Source organism: Astatotilapia calliptera, chromosome 7 (assembly GCF_900246225.1).
Source record: "Astatotilapia calliptera chromosome 7, fAstCal1.2, whole genome shotgun sequence".
NCBI classification, from domain to species: Eukaryota; Metazoa; Chordata; class Actinopteri; order Cichliformes; family Cichlidae; genus Astatotilapia; species Astatotilapia calliptera.
The window spans coordinates 46,761,330-46,775,568 of NC_039308.1; the positions used below are offsets into that span (position 1 = coordinate 46,761,330).

Sequence of the window (14,239 nt, forward strand, 5' to 3'; positions counted from 1 at the left end):
TCTTGACAGCTGCAGCAGTTGTTCCTGTCTGTATTGTTGTGTTGTCTTACTGAAACCAGTGTTTGCAGGTTCTCCTACAGGCAGGTTTGGTAGAAACTGTCACTGCCGTTTATTTGTGTTTGTTTTGCAGCTGGGTGGAGATGCTTAGATCTACTCAGACTGCTGTGTGAGCTGACCGCTCTGTTGTTTCTGACAGTAATGATGGATGAGCAAAGCTGGAGAACAAAGCACTGTTATACAGTAGTCTGTATGCAGATACAAAGCACAGCTGTTAGAAAATAATATACAATAAAACAATAAATATACTTTAAGTCAGAATTCTGACTTTAATCTCAAAATTCTGGAAACAAAAAAAAAAAGACATGCCCACTTTTTTTTCCTCCTCCGTAAAAAACTGATATCAAAAGTAATAAAAGTAGTAAAAACTAAATCGAAAACTAGCTTTACAAGCTAAATCCGAACACCTCAAATCTTTATTTGGTTTCTGTTTAGTAATCTAAAAACCTGAAGTGGAAAATGAACATTAGCCAAAGTACAACTGCGCTTGAATAAAATAAAACAGCAAAAGCTTTTATACCCAAAGAACAAGTTAATAGGAAAAAGCTAGTAGACATTCTCTGCTATGGTTTAAAATCTTGTGGTTTAATAGCAAGAATCATCATTAAAGTTTATATAGAGTCAACTGGAGAAGATGACAATTGCTTTACAATCTTATGTTTATATTTTTTGGTCAAGTACAAATATGATAAATTATAATTGTTTTGAATTAGTAATACTTTTCAACTCTGCAAGTGATAACAAAATATTTTACTTGATTTGGTCATCGTTTTGTTGATTTAGCGTGGTAATCATATGTTCTTTAAACTGCAACATCAAAATCAAAAACCAAAGAACAGCGATAAACCCTTGCATATGACGATCTGCAATTAGAAAATGCTGAAGAAATAATATCATTTATCAAACAAGCTGCTGATTCACAGATCACTGGCCCATCATTTGGCTAATAAAATCACTAGACTGTTTATTTAAATAATAAACAACTGTATATGATACTGACAGACCTAATGTATTCTATTTTATGTATTGTTCTACTTCGCTGCATCCAAAATATTTCTAACACTCGTTTCTACCCATTTATCAACAGTCTGTGTTTGAGAAGTCATTTTGTTTTAGCGATTATGCCACGTTCCAATTATCCAGGTATTTTATGTTCAAATGTTTCTTTATTTTGTGAGGCTTTCCTACTTCAAAGAGAATAATTTTGGGGTCACAGCTGTAGTCTTTGATCAATTTTGAGCTTTAAAAGTAAAACATATCAGTACTTCTTGTTGCATTCTGGGTGTTTGGTGGTTTCCATGCTGTGAAATATATTTTTATAATGTTTTCTTCCCACAGACATGACGACTTGAAAGAGATGCTGGACAGCAACAAAGACTCCCTGAAGCTGGAGGCAATGAAGCGGATTGTAGCTGTGAGTATAAATCAGATGGACACAATGGGGAAATTAGGATCACATCAAGAGTGAGCCATGAAGTTTATTATCATGCTTTAAAAAATGTCATGGATAATACTGTTGTATAACACTATTTCAGAACAGAGAACAGAATAGAATGTATATGTACAATGAAATTGTGGGTGCTCCACACCAACTTTGCCGCAATACAATATAAATAGTAGACAACAGGAATAAAAACGTACAGTCAACAGGGATATATACAAAACAAAATAAATATATACAAAAATAAGTCACGTTTACTGTGGACGATAAACAAAAGATCCTCATAGCCACCATGTCTGTCATTACTTCAATTTTGAAGCCTTGAGCTGAGCTGAGTGTCTTTGCAGTCTCCATCTTGATGATTAGCAACAGGTAGTGTTAACTGTGAAACCAAGGCACACAGCTGACATCTGATTAGCCAGTGAGCATACCCATAATCCTCCTTTCTGTCTCTAATAATGACCATAATTTTTAAAAAATTACTTTAGTTATTATTTAACTGATCTTGTCTGATGATGTCACTGATGCTGTAACGAGCTGATGAATAGTTAACTCATTGGCCTAATGAAGTGGCCAGTGGGTGTAGATTCACATAAAAACCTGGAAATCTTTATTTTATTTTTTAACTAAAGTAAGTGGCTAGCTGGAACATTAACATTGCAGAAAGGGGCAGATTTCCCCCCCTTGAGATTTCACTGATCAGCGGGTACACAGGTGCACAAGGTCAAACCTTTAAATGCAAAACATACAATGCATAATGTTTTACTTATTCTGAGACTAAGAAAAGGCCAGAAGCATGCTCTCTATACCAAAACTGGCGATTAATCTCATGGTATTATTGTCAAAATGCAGTCATTTTATAAAACTGTGCCCTGAGCCATAAGACAAAGGCTGCCTCCAATGATTTAACTACTGTGATAAGAGATGCAAACTGTGCAGTCAGCTGTTAAATATTCATACTCTGTCAGATTTCTACTTCTGAGGCTCCACACCCATCTTTTCATTCATCATTCCTGCCGGGCCAAGAGCACAAAAAAAAGCATCAAAAGATAAAATAAAACATAAAAAATGTATTTTTTCTTGCCAACAATTGAAATGCTTGAAAAATGCCATCTTGTGAAATCTTTGTTATGCTTTTTGGATGCGTCTTTTCTCTGCAGATGATTGCCCGAGGTAAAAATGCATCAGATCTCTTCCCCGCTGTGGTGAAAAACGTGGCTTGTAAAAACATAGAGGTTGGTAATGAACCTAGTCTCATGTTGCTTCATGTGCTACAGGCTCTGCACTCTTCATTTTCCTTCCTATTATCTTATCACATTTTCCAAACCTCCGTGGAGTGCAGTTTTATCTCATATAAACAAAATTGCAATTTCCTTCTCCACTTTTGCATGTTTTAATAACTGTGCCTTACTGGACTCATCTCAGTGAAAATAATTAAGCTAATACACATAGGTTGGATGAAATTGTTAAAATTTAAACGATTACATTTGTTTCTTCTTTCCCTCTTACTGTTCGTCTTTCCAGGTGAAGAAGCTGGTCTATGTTTACTTGGTGCGTTACGCTGAGGAGCAGCAGGATCTTGCTCTGCTTTCAATTTCCACGTTTCAGCGAGGTCTGAAGGTACAGCAGTTTATATATGTGACAATTTTTTAGATTTGAGATAATATAAACCATTTTTCTAAAGCCTCGTCTTCATATTATACAAAAATTAGCTGCAATTCACCTAGCTTGCACGATAGTCCTCGTTAACTATGAGTGAATGGCTCTAAAAGCCTAACTTGTTTACAACATTTGGACAAAAAAAGCTTAAATGAAACTGAATTGATTGCTTAAATTAACGCGTTAGCGCGGTTAGTTCGTTAACGCGTTAGCACCATACAGCCCCATGCACGAGGCGATCCGCGCTAACTCACTAACGGAGATTTAATGCGGTTATGGCGTTAACGTCATTTTAACGAGTTTAACGCTGACAGCACTAATTTAATTGTTCTCTTTCACACCATGTCTCTCTGCTGTCTTCATCCACTTACCCCCAACTGGCCACAGCAGATGGTCGCCCCTCACTGAGCCTGATTCTTTGTGCAGTTTCTTCCTCTTAAAGGGGAGTTTTTCCTTCCCACTGTCACCAAAGCACTTTCTCATAGTGGTCATATGATTGTTGGGGCTTTCTGTTTTCCTTGTATTATTGTAGGGTTTTTACCTTACAAAATAAAGTGCCTTGAGGCAACTGTTGTAGTGATTTTGCGCTATATAAATGAAATGAAAATGAATTGATTTAAATATCTGGAATTACTGGATAAATTGGCCTGAAATCACGACCAAATAAATAAAATTTAAAAAACATTTTATATTAGAACCAGCGATGGCAGTGCTGTGTTTTAGTGCTAATTTCCTAAAAGTGGTAAGCTACTTTACTTAACAGTGTTGTATTTCATTACTGACTGACCTTTATATTATTCATTGTGATCATGTTAGCATCCTGAGTTTAGCATAAAACTGCAGGAACTACTAGCCCCGGGAACAGCACCACAGAGCTGCTAGCATAACTACAGATTGCTCCTTTAGATTTTATTACTATTTTGCGATGAACAAAATGCAACATTTCACCACCTCTAAAAGTGTATTTTTCCACCACTTTGTACTTCTCCAGGATCCGAACCAGCTGATCAGAGCCAGCGCCCTGCGAGTCCTCTCCAGCATAAGAGTAACAATCATCGTTCCAATAATGATGTTGGCCATCAAAGAAGCTGCTTCGGATATGTCTCCGTATGTCAGGAAGACCGCAGCACATGCAATCCCTAAACTATACAGGTACGAACCCAAAAGGACAGTTTTAGGTTTATAAAACAAAGTTAGCATGATTTATTGAGTTGCTAGCTCTTAGTGTATCAGTTATTATAATGACTAATGATCATATTTTTTTCTCACAGTCATTATAAAGTTTTGGTTATTTATCCACAGCTCTCCTAAGGTCTCACCACTAAATTTGAACTGGGTTGAGATCTGGACTTTACTGGGTCATTGCAACACCTTGATTCTTATCTTTGTCACTCATTCTGATTTTCTGGTGTATTTGGGCTCATTTTCCAAGTTCATGGTCCAATTTGGGACAAGAGTTTGCTGTTAGTCAGATGGCCTCATAACTGACTATAAAATACGTTGATATACAGAGAAGTAAATGGTCAACTGGAAAGTGCTGCAAGTCTGGTGGCTGCAAAACAAACCCAAATCATCACCTCTTCACCAGCATGCCTAACAGTTCCGGTGTAGTCTTGGGATTTTAGCAACTTCTCTGAGCATTGCACGGCTTTATTGTATCAGGATAAACCCTTTGAGATGTAGCATCTTGTTTTTTAGGAGCCCAAACAGACATTCATACAAAAGAGAACACATTTTCTGGGGTGGATTTCAATATTGCGTTAACATACATCTGAATTCTCCAGACCAGCAAACTAACAATTTGTCTGCTTTTATGGAGGTGGTCATAATTCATCAAGTGCATTTGATTAGCCGCACCTGTCTGCTACTTACCCTCTTAATTCCAGTGGAAGCAGTAAGAGTGTGCTTAGTTTTTTTTACAGGACTGCGTACAGTCCTATTGAAACTTTATTTTTCATATGACCATTTCTCTTTTTTACAAACTTTAACACAGTAGGAAATATATAAATTTGATAGAGAAAAACACAGTTTTTATGAATTCTTTGTTGTTTTTTCTTTGTGGGAGCCTTGATTCCCAGTCTGAGAACTACTAGGCCTGCTAGATCAAATGTTCATATGACTTGCTGCAACTGTAAAACTTTAGCAGTAAAAAATAGACTCCTGAGAACCCATTGCTGCTCTAGCAGTAAAATCCATTTTCTTTATACCCTTGAGGATGATTACTTACAGTTCCTGGAACAATTTTTCATGCATTTTTACTGATTTATTCTTCTCTCCTCTCAGTTTGGATCCTGAACAAAAAGACCAGCTGATTGAAGTCATAGAGAAACTCCTCGCTGACAAAACCACGGTATGTTTTTCCTCTCTTCTCATTGTTGATTCAGTGTTTTCTCCAGATTTTATTTCCAGCAAAGATAAATACAATTTTGCAAACCACACAGTGCACAAAATATCAGGGACCAGCTGCTGTGCACAGCACCAGATTGCGTTTAATGCCCCGGTTGTTTCAAGGCTTATCATTTGTTTAACCAGTCTCCTTTTTCACCTTGCAGTTTTTGCATTAGCTCTTTCTCTGGGAAATGCAACAAAACCAGAAACAGACTGCAGAAGTCAGTCAGTAGTTACAGGTTTTTTGTACCGTTGAAGATTTAATTGTACAATGCATGGATATTGTTAAAATCCACAGGGCTAACTTGTAACCTCCTAAAGGAAGATTCATGAACTTTATCTTAATGTGTGTGGTCTGAAATGCACTGCAGTTGGTGGCAGGAAGCGTTGTGATGGCTTTTGAAGAGGTGTGTCCGGAGCGCATTGATCTAATCCACAAGAACTACAGGAAGCTGTGTAATCTCTTGATTGATGTTGAGGAGTGGGGGCAGGTCGTCATCATCAACATGCTAACCCGCTACGCCAGAACGCAGTTTCTCAACCCAAACATCAATGTAAGTAAGCAACACACAGCACGAGAAAGCAAGCAGGCCAACAGCTGTTACATTTTTGATGAGTAACATATAGACTAATGTGAAACTGTTCTTATTATCCTTGGTTATTCTCGGTTCTATGTGAGTTTTTTCCTTGTCCGTCTTTCACTTTTTGAATGTGGTTTTCTATGTTGTGACTTCCCGCTTTCGATCTGTTCCCACCCTACTTGGTTCAAGTGTTCCTTACCTAACCTAAGCTCGCTTCCTTGTGCAAATTTATTCTGAAGGTGCAGGTGAGTAACTGAAGAGCAGTCCAAAAAATTTCCAATTTCCAACTTTGCTCTTTCCAATCTTCTACCTCCTTTTCCTAATCACGTTGACTTGACTTCATTGGAAGAGTTCATGAGATCACGGTCGAGAATTTAAAAAGTCTGATTCATCTAATCCTTATTATCCTTTCCTCTTAGTGTATGTTTAGTCTGTCTTTGTCAGATTGCCATGCGTTCTGTCGTTGACGCTCTCAGTTTAGGGGATTTAATCTTATTGACCATTTTGAGATGTTCATTTTCTTTTCATTGTTGTACAGCCTTTTGTGGCCTTTTTTCACTCTCTGTAAATACATCAAGTTTTCTGCTTGCACTTGGGTTAACCAATTCCTCAGTCTGACAGTCTTCAGTTTTTATTTAACTGAGAGTGAAGTAAGAAACACAGAAGCAGCAGATGTTCACACTTGAACAGGTAAAATAAGAGATTCATAGGTTAGAGTCTCATCAAATACTTTCATTACTAATTTGTGTGTTACAGAAACGTGAATTTATACTGAGGAGCAGTAACACCTAACATGCAGACTCTACTTGTATCGATGAATTTTAGTACATAATATAAACACAATATCACCGGCTTCATCACTGCCTGTTACAACACTCCACGCAAACTTACAACCCTAGAAATAAGTTTAGCCATTATGTTTTGTCACTACTTTCTAATTTGCATATGAATCACATATTGGGTGACTACGGTGCAGCAGAGGTGTATAGGTACATTAGCTACTACTGTGACTGTGCAGTGGTACAATCATCCTGTCATTTCTTTTCCTCTCTCACTGCCACCTGATTTCAGTATATTTATCAGTTTTTATAAACACACCTGTTGACTTATTTTTGTCAAAAGTGACTAGGCCCAAATGGAACAATTTTTTTCCACAGCATTGCTATTGTAGTAATTACCCATAAATGTGCTGCAGCCATTTTACAATAAGGACATTTTTCCACACTGCGCTCCTTTTTCTCCATTTCATGACTTTCATAGACGATTTAAAAAGGACCTATTATCCATCCATCCAATTTTCTGCTGTTTTTCTGGGTCGCAGCAGGAGCAGTCTAAGCATAGACATCCAGACCTTCCTTTTCCCGGCCACCTCCTCCAGCTCTTCTGAGAGGACACTGAAGCATTACTAAAGCCAAAGCCAAGAGATATAATCTGTCCAGCATATCGTGGGCCTCCTCACAGTAGGATATGTCCAAAACACCTCAACTGGCTCCTTTCAGTGTGGAGGACTAGTCCCTCTAGTCTGAGTCCTCTAGTCTCCTGAATGATAGAGACTAGGGCTCCACACTCTATTGCTAAGCTTTGTTCCCGACTTGTGAACAAGACTGATATGTATGTCACACAAACCTGGTGGCTGCTCCTCCCTGAGTTTGGGTCTGGCAGAGGTTTCTTATTGTTAAAGGGAGTTGTTGCCAGCTGCTTGCTCGTGAAGAATTATCTTGTGGGGGTTGCTCTCTATTAAAACCTTATAATATAAAGCACCGTGCGGCAATAGACATTATATAAATAAATTGAACTGAGATCAGTTCTTTATGAGGCCAGAAAGACCACATCATCTGCAAAGTGCAGCGATGAGATCGTGGACTACCAAACCAGCTGTATAATTATATCTGCAGCTATAAAATTTATATTGGCATTGAATTGTTTAGATTTAGGTTTAAATGGAGACAATAAAGTAGGGAAAAAAACACCCCGACCATGACTTGTTGTTGATCAGTGTAGTTTTTCTACTGTATATTTGCATATTGCATATATAATTCACTCAAACGGAACTCAAGATTTAAAGTGTTATTGAAATGCAGATGGTTTGTTTTGCAAGAGATAACATGCAAGGTATGTCTAAATAATATAATTTGTCTTATATCATTTACATTTTCTAAGTCCTAACATAAAAAACATTAAAAACCAAATTGGGTGTCATTAGAATATCTTGAAATATGTCTCATATATAAAGGAAACAGCGTAGGTTCAGTACAAACTCACTTAAGAAGAAGATATAAAAATAAAAGTATTTAATGAAACCATTCTAACAAGAAGACATTTGGTCGCTCGAAGGTTAAACATGGCTGAAGTTTCATGTACGGTCCAAGTAATCCATGTGAGCCAAAACCCCAGACTGCTCTTTGAGCTCAGTTTCAGACACATTCTCTGCTCTTGCCTCGTTGTGATATCGATGAGAGCAAACCATGTTTTTGCAAGGGGCAGCCAATCAGCAGAAAGTTGGCTTAAATGGAGGATAAAGAGAGGAGGAGCTAAAAGCATACAGATGATGAACTGAGGGCTCAAGTATAACATAAGCAGTCAACAGACGAAAAGAGCCAGCTAAAGAGCAACAGCAGCTAGTTTTAAGCTAACATAATGGTAGCTAATGATAAGCTTGAGTATCATAAAAATCAGACTGATACATTTGAAGCTCAATATACATCTGATAAACAGTTTGATTACATTCTCACATTGTATGAGTTTATTCCCTAAAGCATCAGGGTCCCAAAAATTGTGTCCACTACAACAACAGTTTTACTAACACCGGATAACAGCAGCTAACAGTATCTAACAGAGGCTAACAGGTTAACAGTAGCAAAAACAGCAGTCTTTCACACAGAAAAGTTCAAGTATCCTTAACAATTCAACCCAGTATCACTGTCATCGGTCAGACGGGAGCTTCTCTGACTTATTGACCTTAAACTCCTTTCACAAAGTTATATAGCCTTTTCCAGATTAAATAGATGCAGACACCTCTCACACAGCATTGACAGCTAAGGTAAAGCGTGGGCTGACAGCCTTCTAGAGATACACGAAAACTCTGGGGCAGATGAAGATGTGATCCAAACAATATCAGATCATGCCGGCTGGCCACAGCCATTAAGGGGTGTAAATTTAATGCTTTTTATCTCTCTTAACTGACACATTAGTCCTACAGTGGCCATAGAAGTTAGGATTAAACACTTGAATTGGGAAGGATGAGACAGCAGAACTCTTAAGTATACATCTACTTGCATCTTGCAGTGAAAATTTTATTATAACTTGAAAGCACTCCTCAAGAATCACTTTCTCTGCAGGAGTCCCTGCTGGAGGAGGGAGGCAGCGGCGATAAGACCTTCTACGGCTCAGATGAAGATGAGGATGAAGACGAAGAGGAGAAGGAGAAGAAGGCCGAGGCTGCTGCCATGGCTAAGAGGAAGCCATATGTGATGGATCCAGACCACCGACTGCTACTAAGGAATACCAAACCGCTCCTGCAGAGCCGCAACGCAGCTGTGAGACCTCTGCTCTTTTGAATTATACACACACATTCCTGCAGTAAAACTCAGTCTATTGACTCACTACCATGGAAAGTGGCTGTGCCCTCTAAAATCATTTCTTAATGAGTAGATGAGGTCTTCATTCAACTTATAAAGCCTCTGACACTTAAGCATTTTAATGGTAAGTGTCCTTGTGTACAGCATTTAATCTGAGCTGACCTCTTGCTCAAAAATGAGGGCAATTTCCCCAAGGAAATTAATAAAGCATCACAATGCATTAGTGCTGCTGTGGTCACCTTGAGTAGCCTGTTTTGACCCATGTTAGATATTGTGAAATTCTGCCGTCACACACATTATCCAACCTTTGTATTGCTGTAGGCGAGCTGGTTTCTTGTGGTGAAATAAAATATGAAACACTTTTCCCATTCCTGAGCCAACAAGTGTTCGCTTATCTTGCATGAAGTGGAAAAGTCAATCATGGAGCTGTAATTGCTCTTTATGTGGTTACCTGCTTTGCATCAAACCAATGAAATGGAAAACCAAATAGTTTCCTTTTCCAGTGATGACTTCATACAGTTGCATATTTGCAGGTATCAGTTCCAACCAATGACTGTATATAAAGTTTTCTACAGTCAATTCAAATTCAGTTCAATTCAAAATGTCTTTGTATAGCACATTCAAAAACAACAGAGTTGACCAAAGTGCTTCACAATTGGTTAAAAACAAGAAAAAAAAATAGAGAAACAAATATAGATAAATAAGAAGGCAGTGAATTAACAATAAAAACATAAAACAGGCCTGATGGTACTCATACTGAACTTGAATTAAAAGCCAAAGTAAAAAAGTGAGTTTTAAGATGCGATTTAAAAGACTGAATAGACTCTGAAGTACGAGTCTCCTCCGGCAGATTATTGCAGAGTCTGGGTGCTGCTACTGCGAAGGCCCGATCTCCTCTATGTTTCAATCGAGACCTTGGTTGTGCTAAAAGCATCTGACTAGATGATCTCAGTGCTCCTTTGGGGTCATACATGTTGAGGAATTCATTTAAATAACTAGGCGCCATATTATTTAAAAGTATGTAAAAGAATCTTAAAATTAATACAATATTTTACAGGGAGTCAGTGTAAATTTGCTAAAACTGGAGTGATGTGTTCATACAGTCTAACACCTGTTAAAAGACGCGCAGCAGCAAGCGGACTAAGTGCAAGCGATGGAGAGACGAGTGTTGAAGACCCAAATAGAGAGAATTACAGTAGTCCAGTGTAGAGGTGATGAAGGTATGAATAAGTGTCATTGGTTCCAGTCTGACTGCTCTGACTTTGATGCAGACCAACAACCTGGTCTTTTTTACTTTAAAGTTTCCAGCATTGAAGCTTAGTCTCATGGTGACAAACCTACAGACTATCATTTTTTTCAGCTCTGCATCTCTTTACAGCCCATAAATTTACCAGTAAACAATCAGAAATGGTCTGTGTCAATTCAAACTTCTTTCATGAATATCAACTGAGATTCAGGTGTCTACCCATGTGTCTACCCTTTCTTGAAACAAATAGAACATTTCCAGTTGTCTCCTGCTGTGTGCTACATATAAGAAAGGACAAGGACAATACTCTGACCTGATTCTCCCAACATTGTTCAGAGTTCTTGTTTAGAGGTGGCTGAAGTGACTGACTGATGAGGAAGCATCCTGTAAAGGGTTTAGGGCCAGATTTACTAACGCATTGCACCAACACGAACTGGGTTTGGGTGTAAAAAAAAAAAGGATTATCAGCATGTGTAAGAGGTGAGAACTCAAACCACGAAATATAAGGAGGAGAATCAGGTCCGCAAAGTAATGTTTGTGACATGCAATTTACAGCTGATATTTAATGCCGAACTATAGAATCTATTAACATTTGAGCTTGATATGAAACTAACTAAAAACAGAGCAAGTTTTGTGAATTACACATGAAATCAACCACACCTATGAACGCCTCAAACATTATTTTCTCTCAAAAGACTAGCGTGGTTGTGCGTTGGTCCTGTGTGATCCAGCCATTGTCTACATGTTGTCGAGTCAACAGGACTCATTGTTAAAAATATGTGGAATAAATGATGATGTCTGCGACACAATTAGAATAAAACTCAATGTAAACAGAACAAATGCCACAAAATGTCACAAAAAAACCTCACAAAACATATAAGGAGTGTTTTTTGGGAACAGCTGTGAAAGTGACAGGCTAACAGTAAACGGGTAATAACAAACATTCAAAAACCTTTTTGTGTTTTTTCTACAGCCAATGTTTGTTATTCAGTTTTGGTTGTGTTTTCTGTGGTTTCGCAGCATTTTTCTATTTGCTGGTGTTTTCTTAAGTTTCCGTGCATTTGAACTCTCAGGGTCACCATACAGGAGTGAAAACATAGGAAACATTGTCATAAAGTGAAACAATTAAAGCTGTCCACTGCTCTTGGTGCTTCTCATGCTGCTTTTTGAGCTTTTTTGTACTTTGTCGTCTTCATGGGGAACTCCAATATTGCTCCATTTCCTATTCAGGCCCACTTTTCAACCAGTCAGCATTCCAGTGCATATGCGCTTTTGGTTTTTTTAACATGCTGCATTGGATCTACACAATTAATTCTGCTTTGTAAGAACTGTTTCCAATGCATATTGAGCATCTTAAAACTCCTGCCTCTTGAATGAACTTTTTACTGCTAGAGCAGTAAATAGAGAGCAAATCTGTATTTGCTTTAGTTTGTTCATGTATATTTAACACATGAGCAGAATAAATCCAAACACATTCGTCATCTCCAGTGCAACATAAGCATAAGGTAGTGATGCCTTGGTAATTAACTGCTGAAAATGAATGAATTTTCAATAGAGAACAAAACTCATTAATGGCCCAACACTCACCATTACACCTCTTTCTTTTTTTTACATTGGGAGGTTATGTCACTGTGTGAGACTTAAAAGTTTCTGTTTTCTCATTCTTTACACAATCCAGGTGGTGATGGCTGTGGCTCAGCTGTATTTCCATCTGGCCCCTAAAGCGGAGGTTGGTGTGATTGCCAAGGCCCTGGTCCGTCTCCTGAGGAGCCACAGGTGAGCTTTACAGTCTATAATTTCAAAATAAATTGCTTTCAAATCACTGTATCGCCATTTTCCAAAATTAAAACACCCTCCCCTCTGGAGAAAGTAACAGGAAACAAGTTGAAATGTCGAAAAAATACACAGCTAAATGGGAGGGGGAAAAAGATTTAACAACCACAAAACTCAGCAAAGTGGAAAACAGTATGACAACAAAATAACAAGTGAGCGTAATAAAATGGATCGCTGATGCCTAGAAGCAGAAAGTAAAATTAAACAGGGAGCCCAGTGAAGCTGAAGTAAGCATGAACTCATAAACCATGAGGAGTGATGATCGCACATTGGTGGCCTGTTGCCTGTAAGTCCTGCACACTGTCAGCTTTTTATTGCACAAGTGGTCCTGTGGCTCAGGGTGTGTTGTAATGGGATCATCAATCAGCAGCGACCAAACACCAGCATCTCTCTGTGGGAGAGTCGTCCAAAATTCATTGTACCATACCTTATCTTTCATTAGACTTATTGCTATTGACTCTGTGGCGTCCGGGCTTGCATAATAACCACATGGATTTACTGCCTTAAATAATAATGCGCTGATGTTTAACAGGAATGTTTTTAAAACATTTGTACTTGCTACGTTTTGTGGCGTACAGGGGTAGCTACAAACGTGCCAGAAGTTTCAAGTAGAGGCCAATTGTGAAACGTCTCTTGGAATTCTTTTAGTTTTTGCATAAGATTAAGAATTATTGCTTGAAAAAGTAAGCTAGGTCACATTACCCTCAACATTTTTAATTTTGAAATCCAGATGTTGAAGCTGTTACTAGCAATAACAATATGTTCTTTCTGACAGATCGGACAAAAAAAAAGTTAAAATAAACAGAAAACACAACTCGTAGAGATGCCACTTGTTCTGCCTTAAAGCTAGAAATTCAGCTGTTAGCACTCTGGCGGCTAAGCACTGCAAGCAGTTTCAATTATAAGTGAGAATAACATCTTTATGAATCGTGGTGAAATTTAATACTTCTCTTAATACTAATGATTTCCTTGATACAGCTGCAGAAGAGTTTTGTTTGTTTTTGTTTTTTGTAATGACACACCAAGGGAAGAAGAACAAGTCAGAGCAGGTCCATGTAAAATCTAAAAACTCTATCAATCACTTAAAAGCTGAGAGATGCAGGTAAAGAATACAATTCATTTGTTTAAAGTGCCATGTATTGATGGAGAGAGGTCCCAAATAAGGCACTAAAGTGGGTTAAATAACAACAGGGGAACAATTTAATGGCCGATGCACTTGATGCATGCGTCCTGCGTCTGTGATGGTGTGATTTCAGTCATGATCAGTGACAGAAAAGTCATGAGGATGTTGAAATGATGATAAAAAAGAATCAGGATTGCATATTGTCATTTTTTTAGAGACCTCCTGAAAGCTCCTCCTTGTCCCTCGCTTCTTAGCCTGTCTCAGACAAAAATTTTGTTTTCTTCTGACAGCAAAATAATTACCAGTTATCAGGATAATAATCCTCGATCGCTA

At 38.1% G+C, this 14,239-nt stretch overlaps 1 protein-coding gene across 13 annotated transcripts in view; it reads left to right on the top strand.

Annotated features, from left to right (window-relative positions):
- The window catches only part of ap3b2 (adaptor related protein complex 3 subunit beta 2), a 56,760-nt gene that overhangs the window by 13,908 nt on the left and 28,613 nt on the right, over positions 1 to 14,239 (top strand). For all 13 annotated transcript variants that reach the window (XM_026175205.1, XM_026175206.1, XM_026175208.1 and 10 more), the window contains exons 2-9: positions 1,396 to 1,471; positions 2,659 to 2,733; positions 3,023 to 3,118; positions 4,149 to 4,309; positions 5,441 to 5,507; positions 5,917 to 6,099; positions 9,465 to 9,662; positions 12,629 to 12,726. In XM_026175205.1, the coding sequence (XP_026030990.1) occupies positions 1,396 to 1,471; positions 2,659 to 2,733; positions 3,023 to 3,118; positions 4,149 to 4,309; positions 5,441 to 5,507; positions 5,917 to 6,099; positions 9,465 to 9,662; positions 12,629 to 12,726 (954 nt within the window). The remainder of the gene's footprint in view (positions 1 to 1,395; positions 1,472 to 2,658; positions 2,734 to 3,022; positions 3,119 to 4,148; positions 4,310 to 5,440; positions 5,508 to 5,916; positions 6,100 to 9,464; positions 9,663 to 12,628; positions 12,727 to 14,239) is intronic.